At 45.6% G+C, this 16,422-nt stretch overlaps 1 protein-coding gene across 1 annotated transcript in view; it reads left to right on the top strand.

The window, feature by feature from the left end:
* LOC142251297 (uncharacterized) overlaps positions 1-16,422 on the top strand; it is a 126,716-nt gene that overhangs the window by 12,032 nt on the left and 98,262 nt on the right. The window contains exon 3 of the mRNA XM_075323957.1: positions 8,752-8,813. Coding sequence (XP_075180072.1) covers positions 8,752-8,813 — 62 coding nt within the window. The remainder of the gene's footprint in view (positions 1-8,751; positions 8,814-16,422) is intronic.

Raw genomic sequence — 16,422 nt, 5'->3', positions numbered from 1 at the left:
TGGAAAATAGGACAAAACTCAGACGCGAAAAAACTGACGTCTGAATGAGGCCTTACTCGGCATCCACTGTTCGTAAATCTACTGGTAAGAGGGAACCATCCAAATCTACTGGGAAAGGGAACCATGCAAATCTACTGGGAAAGGGAACCATCCAAATCTACTGGGAAAGGGAACCATCCAAATCTACTGGGAAAGGGAACCATCCAAATCTACTGGGAAAGAGAACCATCCAAATCTACTAGGAAAGGGAACCATCCAAACCTACTGGGAAAGGGAACCATGCAAATCTACTGGGAAAGGGAACCATACAAATCTACTGAGAAAGGGAACCATCCAAATCTACTGGGAAAGGGAACCATCCAAATCTACTGGGAAAGGGAACCATCCAAATCTACTGGGAAAGGGAACCATCCAAATCTACTGGGAAAGGGAACCATCCAAATCTACTGGGAAAGGGAACCATCCAAATCTACTGGGAAAGGGAACCATCCAAATCTACTGGGAAAGGGAACCATCCAAATCTACTAGGAAAGGGAACCATCCAAATCTACTGGGAAAGGGAACCATGCAAATCTACTGGGACAGGGAACCATCCAAATCTACTGGGAAAGAGAACCATCCAAATCTACTGGGAAAGGGAACCATCCAAATCTACTGGGAAAGGGAACCATCCAAATCTACTGGGAAATGGAACCATCCAAATCTACTGGGAAATGGAACCATCCAAATCTACTGGGAAAGGGAACCATCCAAATCTACTGGGAAAGGGAACCATCCAAATCTACTGGGAAAGAGAACCATCCAAATCTACTAGGAAAGGGAACCATCCAAATCTACTGGGAAAGGGAACCATCCAAATCTACTGGGAAAGAGAACCATCCAAATCTACTAGGAAAGGGAACCATCCAAATCGACTGGGAAAGGGAACCATCCAAATCTACTGGGAAAGGGAACCATCCAAATCTACTGGGAAAGGGAACCATCCAAATCTACTGGGAAAGGGAACCATCCAAATCTACTGGGAAAGGGAACCATCCAAATCTACTGGGAAAGGGAACCATGCAAATCTACTGGGAAAGGGAACCATCCAAATCCCCTCTAGTTTTGAGATAAATTGTGATATGGCTGATTGAAGTCTTTTATTGGGAAACCCTTTTATGGTGGCATTAATATAGCAGCATTATATAAACTGGGACATTGCTTATGGTGCAGAATTTGACCGACCACAGGGGTCTGTAGTTCTTTTGTGGCCCAGTTTTCCTGGAACGAAGCCAAAAAAGTCTTTTGATTCTTAGACATTGCTAAACTGGACAACTGAGTTAGTTTATCATATTATCTGATATTTAATGCATCTGAATCAGAAATATGCTACACTGATAATGTCAGTAAGTTTATGTGTAATACATATATAGAAAGTAAAACCCTCTGCGTGCCGACTCGTACGCACATATTATCCACCAGCCACAAACCACAAGTTGTCTAAGCTTGCTTCTCCGGGATTATCAAGACTATAATAATTGCAGTACATTTGTTTAGGGGTCTTCTTCAGTTATAATTATATTATGTCGCAAGAGGTCTTAGTAAATAAACCACCGTAATCCTATAAATGGATTTGGCTGCACACTAAATGATACATTTCATGACAGGCTTCATTGTGGCACACGTGGCGCATCCGTGGCCTAGTTTGGGAACATATTTTTGTACTGATGTAAGATCATTCTTGCTTTTAACCACAATATTATTTAAAGGCGCCCATTCGTGACCTGTCTATAAACAATTTTGCTATTGTTTCGAGCTTTATATAAATGATTTAAGAAACCGTGTAGATTGGAGCACTCAGAGTCAATATAGTGCGATGCACACACATGCAGAATACAGCAATATGATGGAGATTACCCCCAAAATCAAAAGTTTTCAGATATTGCATATGTTATAATGAGTATTGTACAGACAGCTGATTTGCCAACATTGGCTGAGTGATTATGTCTCACATTTTGGAGACCACATGATGAATCTCACAATTTATAAACTACATTTTGATCCAATGTACAGGCCTCATGTTATTATTTGTATTGTATATAGTGGTCATTACATTTCTACTATCAATTACCCAATGTAGATACATCCTGACAGTAAGATGTTGAAAAGGTGAAAAGTAATAACTTGGTTATAATTTATGAAATAAGTTAAATCCAATTAACAAAAAATATCATACTGTCCATATAACTAAAGTTATCCTTGCATTCCCAGATCGAGGCTCTTTCTGTACGACTCACAAATCTCTACTTTCCTGGGGTAACTCTCCACACCGTACACTATGTAAATTCACAGTGAAGAAAATCCAGGGTACCAGAGTAGCTCCCTTTATTTATTACGGTAGATAGTAGCAATCAAAGTATTGGGCATCTAATGAGTTAATGTTTGTTACGTCCAAGTGGGTGGTAGCAGATAGTTTTCACTGGGGGCGTTTACTTCTTCTCCTGTATGATGCTGACCAATCATAAGAAGGCAGCAACACTTATAAGGTAAATAAAACTCAACCTCCCTCCATCATACCTTAGAGCGGGTTTTTCTGTGATCAGGTGACTGTAATACCTCTGTAGTGATATCAGGGATGTCATTATATCCATACAGGAGCATTCTATTATGGGCCACTCCTGTGTGAGATGTAATGACATCCCTCATCTCACTGCAGAGCAAGCACAAGTTGCTTGAGCAAAGCAGACTTAACTGTGCAGTGGCGTAACTAGTTTGATAGGCCCTGGTGCAAAAGTTGGACCTGGGCCCCCCCACATGTTGGTCAGATCTAAAGCCTATAAAGATATACAAGTTGCCCTCCCCCCCATTATATAGTAATGTCCCCCATACTGTACTAATGTACCTCATCCTGAGCTCCTTCCCTTCCATCCTTGTATATATGTCCACCTACTGGTATATTCTGTCCCCCTCCTGGACCCATCCTGGTATATATGTCCCCCCATCCTGGCATATACTCTCCCCCTTCTGGGCCCCTCCTGGTTTATACTGTCCCCCTCCTGGTAAATACTGTCCACTTCCTGTTATAAACTGTCACCCTCCTGTTATATAATGCCCCCCTCCTGGGGACCTAGTGGTATATACTGTCCCCCTCCTGGTATCTGTCCCCCTCCTGGACCCCTGCTGGTATATGCAGTCCCCCTCCTGGTATATACTGTCCCCCTCCTGGGTCTCTCCTAATATATATGTCCCCATCCTGGTAAATATGTTTCCGTTCTGTCTAACTCAAAAAAACCCATTGCACTTACAACCCATGGCTCCAATGTTGCGTGGTGCCCCCTGTGTAGCCAGTGGGCAAAAGCCAGCAGCTTTCATCAGCGTCTGTTTTATGGTAACACATGACATCATTGTCATGCACCGCCCTCAGTCACTGGGACACCAATGAACACTGCTGGTTTTTGTTTGGCCGACACTATGTATTGCAGTGCTGGGACCTTTCAAGTCTCTGTGCTGTGATGCATTTGAGCCGGATGTGGACCTTTGGACACACATCCAGCTGAGGCCGGTGGGCAACCTGCATCCCTGGGCCCAGTCGTACTTGCGACCATGATTGTTCCACCCCTTTAAGTGTAATAACTGACATATTTCCTGGCAGGTAGTGTAGAGGAGGGGTAGTTAAGCAGAGCTGAGAGTATTTTGAAAGGAGGAGAGCTGATTGAATGGTTTGTAATGTGATAAACTCTGTGGCACTCCACTTATCTGAAAGGTGTTATTCATTTGTGCTTTCTAATCATGCAGGAGGTTAGCCCAGGGGATTATTATGTATAAATACATCTTCCACACTGAGAAACCTGCTCACAGCTACTGTGGGGGTGTGTTCTTTCCTTTGAGTGTTGCTGTCTGCTTATGATTGGTCAGATTCATACAAAGGTATGAAGTACACACCCCCAGTGAAAACTGACAACACCCACTTGGACTCAACAAAAATTAACTCATTAGATGACAAATACTTTGATTGCTAATGTAGCACCCCTGAAGCCATTAGGGTGCTACAAGGTTCTGCATCCACACAAGGATGCAGGGTGTAACAAGGATGCAGGGCGTACCTCCTAGGGCCCCAGGAGACAAGTGCCGGTAACACCAGAAACCCAGGTAGTCCCAGTTTTTCCCCAACAATCCCCCATACAATGGTACTTAGCTAGGGTCGGACCAATGGTTGGCCGCCTAGAGGTGGAGCCAGACCAGTCCACTAGTTGACCAGGTGGGAGGGGCAGACTGTGGAGAGTAGTCAGACAAGAGTAGTAGGAGAGGAATGAATGTGGAAGTGAAGCGACGTCATGACTAGGGTAAACAGTGACCTGGTACCCAGGATAGTGGTTGCCGGTGGAGTACAGTGGAGTACTCCCGGAACTACGCACCGACGAGGTACATTAACCTAGGACAGGAAAGAGCTTCACGACGACCTGTTAACACCTGCACAGCGAGGGGACCATCAAGGACCTTGCTGATCGTAAGAATCCGAAGACTCTGTAGCAAAGGGAGACCCGGGGACAGGACCAGAGACTCCAACCCCACAGGGTTCCCGCTACCGTCAGGCGGACAGAAGTGGACAAACCACCGGACGGGGACCCCCAGTTGCTCTACGCTACGGGGACCCATTTACCAGAGACAGGTGCAGGGGAAGAAGGTGCCAGAGTACTAAACTGGCACTGGCACGAAGGGGACCCAAAGGTGAAACCAGCCGGCCTCGGGTAACCAGTTACCACAACCAGCAGTGAGTTAAAACCAGTTGCACTGTACCTCTGTGTGGACTACCTTCTTCCGACACCCATCAAATCACCTATCCTCTGGGGCCCGGCCCTGCTTGCGGAGGGCCTACCATCCAGGCTGCAATTAACACCAGCCCCAGTAGTGACATTCTATAGCGGCGGCCGCAACACCGCAAGTGGCGTGATATATGAACCCTAACCTAAATCCCCTGTAAATACACCCTATTACAAAAAGGGCCCAGGGCACGGAACCGGGCAATGGTCACCACCGTCCAAGAAAGACACTGCCCGGGACCGAGTACCACATATCCCTATGCAATGGAGAGACAAAATGAAACAATAAATACATAAATAAAGATTTTCTTCCACTCTGCAGCCACTATTATATCATATATCCAGTTCAAAATGAAAGGTTTGGTCAGAGGTGCTTTTTAAGCCAAAAATATAAGGAAAAATAGACTTATCCTTTCAAATGAAATGTATTTTCAAGCTCTCCTTTCTTTTATGTTTTCTTTGATTTAAGATTCATGCAGACTGCTGCATTTAAGTGCCCATGGAATTCTATGGAGCTCTGTTGTACCTTGGAGTGCCATCATTTTCATAAAAATGCATTGGGAGGTTTGGTACTGTTGTATTCTGTGTAAAGAATTGCCTTTAGAGGGGCTAAACCTCTAAATTATTGAGAAAACAAAATGCCTGTAGTGCGGTGCTGGCCCATAGTAGTTAGTCATAAGAGATCAGCTGCAGCGTAGCTTTATAGCCAGGAGACTGCGGTGACACATCCGACATCAGAGCAGAACAATCCAGCGCTGAGATCCCCATAAAAGCAGAAGTTTATTGCGGAACACGGCATCTTTTTGTGATTTCATAAAGTTCTGGCTGAAGATCTGAGTGTTAGATTTTTCTGTTCTGACATTTCCTAAACAGTTTACACCAGTTTTTGGTGTAAATTTTCTCAAATAAATCATCAATCATGACTGCACCAAATTTGTGAATAAAAAATAATAATGGCATCAAAAAGTGACTAGAAGGGTAAGCATATTTTAAATTCGGTCTTAAGTTTTGGTCAATTTAATTGAAAAGGAAGCCTGAAACGGGCAAACAGCTTATTGCAGGGATAGATGTGATTTGTTGATTTCTGGCAAAATTATTCCAACCACCCTTTTGTCTAATATGTACTGCCATCTGCATGAGGCCTTACTATAAAGTTGGGTGAGACGCCCTGTAGGTATCACATGATTATAATTTTGTTCCTCTCACTGAGAACATTCAATAATTATGCCCTGTAGGAGCGCTCATGGCAGCCTAAAGCGGGCTTTACACGCTACGAGATGGCTACACTGGGGTCACGGATTTTGTGACGCACATCCGGCCGCTGCAGCGATCTCGTTGTGTGTGACTCCTAGGAGCGATTTTGGATCGTTGCAAAAACGTCCAAAATCGCTCCTCGTTGACATGGGGGTCCATTCTCAAATATCGCTGCTGTCACGTGGGCAAAGTTGTTCCTCGTCCCTGCGGCAGCACACATCGCTACGTATGACGCCGCAGGAACGAGGAACCTCTCCTTACCTGCCACACGCCAGCAATGAGGAAGGAAGGAGGTGGGCGGGATGTTCGTCCCGCTCATCTTCCGCCCCTCCGCTTTGATTGGCCGGCCGCTTAGTGACGTCGCGGTGACGTCGCTCTGATGCCGAACGTCCCTCCCCCTTGAGGGAGGGATTGTTCGGCAGTCACAGCGACGACAATGACCAGGTAAGTGCGTGTGACGCTGGCGTAGCGATAATGTTCGCTGCGGCAGCAATCATCAAATATCGGCATAACGATAGGGGCGGGAGCCATCACGCTCGCCATCTGCTAGTGATGTCGCAGCGTGTAAAGCCCGCTTTAAAGGGAATCTGTCACCAGGTTTTTGCTGCCCCATCTCATAGCAGCATAATGTAGAGCCAAAGACCCTGATTCCAGTGATGTGTCACTTACTGAGCTGTTTGCTGTCATTTTGATTAAAATCAGTGTTTTCTCTGCTGCAGATCTAGCAATTAGGCTACATGCGCACGCTGCATTTTTTGCTGCATTTTTTGGCTGCAGTTTTGTTGTCAGAACTTTCTGACATTTGACTTCCCAGCAAAGTCTATGAGAAGTCAGATTTGCTGTGCGCACATTGCAGTTTATTTGTCAAAAGTTTGTGACAAATAAAATGCAGCATGTTCATTCTTCCTGCGTTTTTGGCAACATTTCTCACAAAAACGCAGCAAAAACGCATATTGTAAAAACGCAGCAAAAACGCACCGAATACGCACCGAAAATGCAGCAAAAACGCACCTACAATTACAAGCAGTTTTTGTGACATTTCCAGGCTCTCTCTGACAAGGTGCAGTTGTGGCTGCAGTTTGTGAACACAAAAAGATGCAGCGTGCGCATGTAGCGTTCTGCCCTGCAGAAATTTCTGCAGCGATTTGAACAGCACACGTGCGCTTCAAATCGCTGCAAAAAGAGTCCGTAATGAAAAAAAAAAGCCGATTCCATGTGCTCTGAGTGCAGCCCCTCCGATAGACAGAGCGGGGGATGCATGCAGAGCGCATGGAATAAGTGACATGTCACTTCTTAGAACATGCGCTTCAGGCAGCAGCCAAAGCACTGCACTCTAAGGCTATGTTCACACTAGAAAAATTATTTTTCTTAAGAAATTTCTTAAGAAATTTCTTAAGAGTGAAGGATTAGTGCACCTGCGTTTTTGCCGCGTTTTCCGTGCGTTTTTGGTGCGTTTTCGGTGCGTTTTTACCGCTGGTTGCTCCCTGCGTTATTGTGCCAATTATCTATGGCAAAAAACGCAGTTAGCTGCAGAAAAGAAGTGACATGCTCATTCTTTTTCTTAAGAAAATCTACTGAAAGAATTTTCTTAAGAAAAAAACGCAGTGTGTGCACAGCTAATTTTTTTTGCCATAGGTTTTGCTGAGGAATGTCTGCAGAAAGGTTACAAGAATTTCTCAAGAAATTTCTGCAGCAAAAACGGACCCAAAACGCAGGTAAAAAACGCAGTGTGTGAACATAGCCTAAGACTCTACGTGCGCACATCTCCTGCATAATCTTCATAGATTATGCTGGGGACGCAGGACGCATGCAGTTACGCTGCGGTGCAGATTGCAGCATAACTGCATGTAAATACGCAACGTGCGCACAGAGCCTTATACAGAACTCATGATCATGAATATACTGGACTACCTGCAGCATGCCAAGTAGTCCTCTAATGATAATCTACTGCTGATTAAACAGTGATTTTATCAAAACTCCTCTAAGTATTCCAATAAGTGACACATCGCTGGAATCAGGATCTCTGCCCCTACGTTATGTTGCTCTCAGAATATGTGGCAATAACCTGGTGACAGATTTCCTTTAAAAGATGTTTTTCACAAAAACAGTAATGATTAAAATAAATAAATAAATAAATAAAGTAACAAAAGAATGAAACATCACCGCTTTATTACAAAAATAGCACCAGTCCGCTGACGGCATCTGGTGTTGCAGCTCAGCCCCATCCCTGTCGCACTGTTTCTTTAAGAATTCCACTACTTTTGTATTACTTCATACAAGTCCTGTTTATATTCGGGGGAGGGGAATGTTTTTATTTGTTTTATGTAAAAGTGTAGCCGCCAGTTATCTTGAAGGAAGATGACATGACTGTGCCGGGGCTGGCGTGTGACATGTGCGGGCGGCGTGTTATCCCGGGAGCAGGTAGAGAGGTCCGATTCGGCCTATTCTTCTGACTTGTGACTGCTCTTTTGATATGGCGTTTTTGATGGGAAGCATGGGTTTGCGGTACAATACTGCACACTGTTGTTTTTGGCATAAAAGATGTTGTGAAATGGGAGTTCTTTGAGAACAGGCTGGTACATGAAGACGCCTCGGGCAGGCTGGTACATGACATGTCGGGTGACTTGTAGACAGGTTGTGCAGGTGGGACATTTTTGTATTGGGATATCTCTTTCATGTTTTATCACTTGCTTTACAGGTCTTTTTGCTTGATTCAAGGAGAAGCATGAATATTGGCATCTTCCTGAAGCAGTTCAAAAGGTGACATGAGCGCTCCAAACTGCATAAATCATCTCATTATTTAGTATTTCATGTGCGTATACCATAGAGGATGATTTCCTGCCATTTAGTAACCAACTCAGAGTCAAGACTATACATCGCAGCAAACTGAGAGCAATACGAGATGAGAATAAATTTCATTCTCTAATTTAAAGGGGCTTTCCACAAGCAAAATTCATTTTAATCAATAGATCTTGGAATAATAATAATTTCCACAATTGGATGTGTTTATATAAAATGTTCCTGTGCTGAGATAATCTTATATATGTGTCCCTGCTGTGTACTGTGTAATGGCTGTGTCTGACCGCACATACCCAGGAGCTGTGGTATGATCAGACCATGTCCCTGTACGGTCAGACACGGCCATTACACAGCACATAGCAGGGGCACATATATAAGATTATCTCAGCACAGGAGTATTTATTTTAAAAGACTTCCAATTTTGGAAATTATTATCATTGGATTGATTAAAATTAACTTTTAAACTAACTTTGTTCGTGGGAGAACCCCTTTAAGAAGAAAAAATCTCTATTAACGATAGCAGAAATCCTGAAACTGCAGCACTCCTTTGAAGGGAATCTGTCACTGAGAGCAGCATAATGTAGAGAAAGAGACCTGATTCTAGTGATGTATCACTTAGGTTACTGGATGCAGTAATTGTGATAGAAGGTGTAGGATCTGCTGTAGATGTAGAGGTCAGAATTCTAACCCCACCCACAAAACTGATTAGCAGTTTTCTATGTACATTGTATATTGCCAGTAAGCTGTAAATCAGTGCTGGGGGGCGTAGTTGGACTAAGAGGTGCGAGACAGCTAGTCCACCAGTGATAATGTCCTGGTGATAAAACACTAATTTATTGAAACAACCGCATACAGACTAATAACTGACACATTGCTGAAATCAGTGTCTCAGCCCCTACTTCATTATGTCCTCACATTATATAGCAAAAATCTCCTTATAGACTCGCTTTAAAGGGAATCTGTCTCCAGGTTTTTTCCACCTAATCTGAGAACAGTATAATGTAGAGGAAGAGATCCTGATTCCAGTGATGTAAAGGTACCGTCACACTAAGCGACGCTCCAGCGATCCCACCAGCAACCTGACCTGGCAGGGATTGCTGGAGCGTCGCTACACGAATTGCTGGTGAGCTGTCACACAGGCAGATCTCACCAGCAACCAGTGACCAGCCCCCAGCCAGCAGCGACGCGTTGAAGCGATGCTGCGCTTGGTAACTAAGGTAAATATCGGGTAACCAACCCGATATTTACCTTGGTTACCAGCGCACACCGCTTAGCGCTGGCTCCCTGCACTCCTAGCCAGAGTACACATCGGGTTAATTACCCGATGTGTAGTTTGGCTATGTGTGCAGGGAGCCGGCACTGACAGTGAGAGCGGCGGACGCTGGTAACGAAGGTAAATATTGGGTAACCAAGGAAAGGGCTCCTTGGTTACCCGATATTTACCTTGGTTAACAGCGCACACTGCTTAGCGCTGGCTCCCTTCAGTTGTTGCTCTGTCGCTGTCACACACAGCGATGTGTGCTTCACAGCGGGAGAGCAACAACTAAAAAATGGTCCAGGACATTCAGCAACAACCAACGAACTCACAGCAGGGGCCAGGTTGTTGCTGGATGTCACACACAGCAACATCGCTATCAAGGTCACTGCTACGTCACAAATGTCGTGCCTCAGCAGCGATGTTGCTAGCGATGTTGCTTAGTGAGACATGGCCTTTAGTCAACTTTCTGGGCTGTTTAGTGTAGTTTTGGTAAAATAATAGTTTTATCAGCAGTAGATTATCACTAGAGGACTAATAAACCTGCTGCCATGTAGTCCTCTATTTCATGAGCTCTGCATAACCCTGGCCCCACCACTGATTGGCAGCTGTCTGCCTATGCACAGTGTACACAGAAAGCTGCCAATCAATGGTGAGGGTGGAGTTAGACAAAGCTCAGCATTCAGAGACCTGGTTAATTTGCAGCAGAGATAACAGGGATTTTATAAAGCAGACGAGTATGTGACACATGGCTGCAATCCTGCGGCTCTCAGATGGGGCAGCAAAACCTGGCGACAGATTCCCTTTACTTTTACTGCTACTTTTAGGCACCACTGAATATCAGACGTGTAAGTGGTATAGGAAATGTGCGGGTTCAGATGTATCACGCTCATAGTGACACCACAGAGCTCTGCATCTCGCTGACACTTCACTGTAAAAGCATTTGAAATCACAAGCTTGTACCCTTTGGAGTCCTGGCACGTGTCCATAGGGATGAGCAGGAGCACCGGGCCTGATGCCGCTCCGTGATGTCATGCGGCAGCAATGCTGGCACTGTTACACCGCCATCCCACATGGATAGGAACATTTTTAATAGTTATTTTAAGCAAAGATCATTATTTTATTACATTTCTCTGTTATTGCAACCCCAGAAACATTTACATATTTACAGAGGAATTTTATTTTAAGAACAAAAAGAACATTAAATCACAGTCTAATGAAATGTTACATTGTTTTATACTTTATGTATCAAATCTTCATGGCATTCCAGATCTCTGCCGTCATTTAATAGGAACCATCATTGCTTTCCTACAGAAGATGAAACCTTACCTGGTCATATGTGTGTAACAGATCCACAGGTCATTACAAGACCTCGCAATCCTAAGAATCTGCTTGATTGATACTTCATTGCTACATAAACTCTTCCTCTATAATTAAAGAATTTTCCTAAAAAGTGAAGTTGTGTTAAAGTGACTAAGGATGTAAAAAAACATCTTTGCAATTTACTTTTCTGGGGTTTTTGCGCTATTTTAAAGCGAGCCCCATAAAGGGTGATTTCCATCTTCAATGATAAGTGTTGTAAAGTGCTTCTAAAATGTACTATTAAAAAAAAGCTCTCCATTCTCTTGATAAGTGCAATTATCTTTTGTATTGTTAAAGCTCATGGGGAGAGCAGCCAGCACTGGTCTTGCTGAGTAACTAAATATAGACAGTGCTTACAAGCTCTGCCAATTAGAGCTTGAAAGTGCTGCACTGAAGCTTCTCAGGATCTCTGGAGTGCTCTGTTAGCTCTTGATCCCAGCAAGCTTCAATGCCAGTGTACTTCCAATTTTCCAGAGGCAAAGCTGCTTTGTATAGCAGTGTGTGGATTTCAAAGTTCACCTGGCCGCTAAGTATCAGGAAGTGGCTAACCAAGGACCAGTGAATTCCTGAACAGACAACGTGGGACCAACCCTTTTAAAGAAATCTGTCAGCAGGTTTTTGCTATATAATCTGAAGACAGCATGCCTCTCTTATCAAGCTGCCTTCTGGTGTTCGCTTGCAATGATTGTTTTATCACCAGGTGCTTATCATTGCTCGGACTACATAACCAAGTGAGCTCTGGTCCAACATGCCCCTCCTCTGATAATTAGCTCACTGTCTATAGGCATTTTACATAGCGAGCTTGCTTTCTCATCTCTGCTGCATGGCTAAATCTAAAAACTCTGATTGTGTCAGAACCGCTACAGCCAGAAAACTAAGTGATACATCGTTGGATTCAGGGTCTCTTTGCTTATATCATCCTGCTCTCTGATGAGTTAGTAAATTCCTGCTGACAGATTTCCTTTAATTGAAATCGGGTTTCTGCTGGTAATTTCCATCTTTGGCAATCTTGTTTAGTGGTTATGTGTGGGCCTACTCACTGGTCCCGCTGAGCAGCAGCAGTCCTCATACCAGTTTACACATGGGAAGCTGGATATCATGGGACGCCTCAGTATCACATCAATGCAGATGAAGAAAAGCAAGAAAAAAAATGAGTTTGGCATATTAAGAAATAGACAGGTAGGATCCCCAATGGTACAATATAAGGTCTGCTTCACTTGGACATGATATTACTTAATGGGAAAACTACTATCAAATAGATCTGTCACCAGATGTCACAACACAAACTGCATCTGTGGCGCCCCTGACCTGGTCAGGCACCACTGAGTACTACACCCATGCTGGGGACAGTACAATACAGGTAATCCAGAAGGCTGACCGAGGTGTGACTACACAGGCGCATGGTGATCAGGTCTCACACATGTACCTATGAGAGGACCCCTGGGGATCCCAGGAGGGGGAAAAGCCTTCACCTTCACTGGAATAGTGGAGGGGGCCAAAAGCCTCCATCTCCTCTCAAGGGGTGTGGTAAGAGAGCCTGGTTGCTAGGTGGCGTAGGCAAGAACAGGAGAGGAGGAGCAGTGAGCCGGTTCAGTGCAGAGTCCAGGGAGCTCCGAGAGGAGCTGACCCCTACCCCTGGGGCTGTTGCAGTCTGACAGCGCCCGCGCAGTGGCTACCGACGGGGGAGAACGGTCACCTAGGAGTGCTACCCGAAACCCGTCTCCAGCTAAAGAGAGAGCACAGAGTGGGAAGTAAGGAGACTGCTAGGGAGTACCAGGCCCAAACGGGCGGCAGATCCCGGAGCGGGGATAGATCCACCTTTCCTTGCTAAACCTGCCGGTGTGGGGCCCTCAAAGCCCACACCACAACACCCAAAAGCCGCAGCCACGTAGCCACAGTTAGGGCCCATAGTTCACAGGAGGCAAGCAGCTGGAGTGATCTGGTCCAGGCGACAAGCAAACGGCAAACGAAGGGGAGAGAGGCTTCAGCAACTTCCCTGGGTGACCCCCATAGGGACTAAAAGTCGGGGTTACCCCAAACCACCAAGGGCTAAGGAAGGCGAGTTGGTAGTCACCATCAGAAGTCAGCCTGAAGGATACCTGGTTCCAGCCTGGTTCATCCCAGCTACGCCCGGGTTACTCACCCTGCCATCAACTGTGAGTAAAACCCCTGAAAGACATCCTGCTTGTGTGGAGTTATTCTGCGCCTTGTGGTTCTACACACCTACACAGGGCCCTGGGGCTTGCCTCACTCTCAGGAGGCTATCCCAACTGACTGCACACACCATCAGCCCCAGGCGACCCTCAACCTGCAGTGGCGGTCACCACTGACCGCAATTCTGAGAGTGGCGTCACGACAAATAGAAGATTTCCTACCTGTGACAGGATCCAGCAGAGTGGAGTCCCTGAAGGTAATGCACCGACACAGCGTTCTCGGGGCTTCACACATCATTATTAAACAGATCTTAGAGCTGACAGGTCCGAAAACCCACATCACAATGGTTGTATAATACCTCTTGAAAGTATAAAGGGAACCCCTAAGGAGAGTCATGTTACCCAAACTGTGGGATCATGAATAAGAGCCTGGATGTATGACTGCAGCCATGAATATTATTCTCTGAAATGCTATAATAATAATAATAATAATAATAATAATATTTATTCATTTATATAGCGCTATTAATTCCACAGTGCTTTACACTGTCCCCATTGGGGCTCACAATTTAAAGTGCATCTCTGAAAAGATATACTGTGAAGATACTGATGGGGACAAAGACAGAGACCAGACCAGTCCAGTACTGTAGCAGGTTATTGACAGTTTTCTTCCTATGTGTCAATCACCTGGAGCATCTCTGGGAAGAGCCGGCTGGCGACAGAGACGGACTTCAAGGTATATGATTGTCTGATACACGAAATTGTGCAGCTAGGCATCAATTCATGCACCCACGCTTCAGTCTCAATCTCCACCTAGCCTTATTAGCAGCTCCTCAGTCACTGTTCCTCCTCCCTGCTGCTGCTGAGACCTCACAATGCTCTGCACAAGCTGTCAGTGAAGCGGGGTGGGAAGAGATTGAATACCCTTGGATTTATGAGCTCTTTTGCTCCTTAGGTGGACTTCTATAGTGCTCATTTTAATATTAGCATTATATATGTGACGCCCTGGCAAAACCAGGTTGTCACAGAGCCTACATAAATCCACCAAAATGCAGGCCATTCTCCTCTTTGGCACCAACACAGTCCCCACACAGGTATACACCAGCCAATCAGGCCCTAGTAACCACCCCTCCCCCATGACAATGGGAGGGAACAAGACAGGACAGTGAAGTGGAGGGGGAGAGCAGAGCAGTCTGCGTCAGAGTTGTAGTGAGTGGAGAGCTTGCAGGAGGGAGTTGGAGCTCCCTGGAGAGGGTGGTAGTCTGGGTTGGAGCCCCGGACCACCAGACAACTGGACTAGTTACGCTGGATAAGTAGCAGTGAGGGCCACAGGCGACGGAGATCCGGTCGCGGGGAACCTGAGGTAGACCGGGGCAGGGTAGTGGCCCGCCGGTACCGAAAGAGGGGATCTGGTCCGGAGACCGTTACAAGCAGACTAGTCCAGACAAGAGGGAGACAGACAAAGTGCAGGAGAAAGGGGCTCTGGCTGTATATCTGCGTGCGGGATCCAGCACACCCCTCCAGAGGCTCCCGGCATCCGGCCTTGGTTTACAACACGGACTCTGTGTGTTTACTGACCCTCCAAATCATCAGCAGCTTATCCAGCACCACGACAACCGAACTGTGAGTTTCCTGCTCCCTGCAATCCCTCACCATTCCCTGGACCCCGGGACTACACCTCCCCTACCCGTGGAGGGGATCCCACCTTGCTGCCCCGCTCCACCAGCCCCGGGCCCCCCATCACCAGGCAGCGGCGGTGTCACCATCGTTCACCGCAGCCCACAGGTGGCGTCACTGACAAAGACTCTATCCCCTGTAAATAATCCCTTTTCACTCGTGGGCGACGGACGGCTGCGCGAGCCCCGGATCTGGCTGCCACTCGAGCCACAGCCACCGCCCGGATCCGAGAGCCTCAAGCGGCCCCCCCGGTTGTGGTCTGTTCCCCGCCCGCGACATATACACCAACAACAACTATTCTGATGTGGATTTTAAATGTAAGCGCACCAGCCTCTTCTGGTGTAAGGAATCTATTTCCTAATGTATGCCGATGTATTGTGACGTCTAGTGACAGATCCACTTTAAGGTTCCTTTTCAATCGCAGCAGATATCTCAGAAAAGCATTAAACATTGAAAATACCCTAACTGCTTTAACTTTCCCTAGGTGACATTCAGAGATTCGGCTGTTGTATGGATATGCAACATTTTCTTATAATTATTGGTGTAAATATATTTATACAGGAATGTTTCTGTTTAGTAAATGAGAATGCAAAATCTTTCTCCTGTTCCTACAAGGTGTCGAAGTGTTAAAATCCTCTTCTGAATTGTGAAGCTAAAGCTCTTCCACTTACAGTGGCTGCAGTAGAAGGAAGAAATAACTTTGCTAGATCTTAGTTCCGCGCTGACACCATGTGTATATAATAGCTTGTAGGTAACCGCTCTGGCACTGTTATACGTAGAGCCGCCCCTGACATAATAAGATGGCCGGGGTCTTCTGCTTAATATGTGAGAGCTCCCTGTCACCAGTAACCTTGTGCCATAAAAGTGAAAAGGCAACCATTCAGGGTTCTATAGGTTTTTATGACACCCTCCACCTGGGAAAAAAAAGTAACTAGGGGACCAATTCATCAAACCTTTTACATCACAAGAGCGGCATAAATGCTTTAGATCATCGCAGAATGTTTGAAGTTGGGAGGAGTTGGGGTGGGATGGGAAGGTGGTTACGCCCCAGCTTTTTCATCACATCCGCTGACATTTTCTGCTCAATAAATCAATCAAGGACCAGAGTAGTATTTCTGGCACA

The sequence above is a fragment of the Anomaloglossus baeobatrachus genome, chromosome 9 (assembly GCF_048569485.1).
Source record: "Anomaloglossus baeobatrachus isolate aAnoBae1 chromosome 9, aAnoBae1.hap1, whole genome shotgun sequence".
NCBI lineage: Eukaryota > Metazoa > Chordata > Amphibia > Anura > Aromobatidae > Anomaloglossus > Anomaloglossus baeobatrachus.
This window is presented reverse-complemented; position numbering and strand designations above follow the sequence as displayed.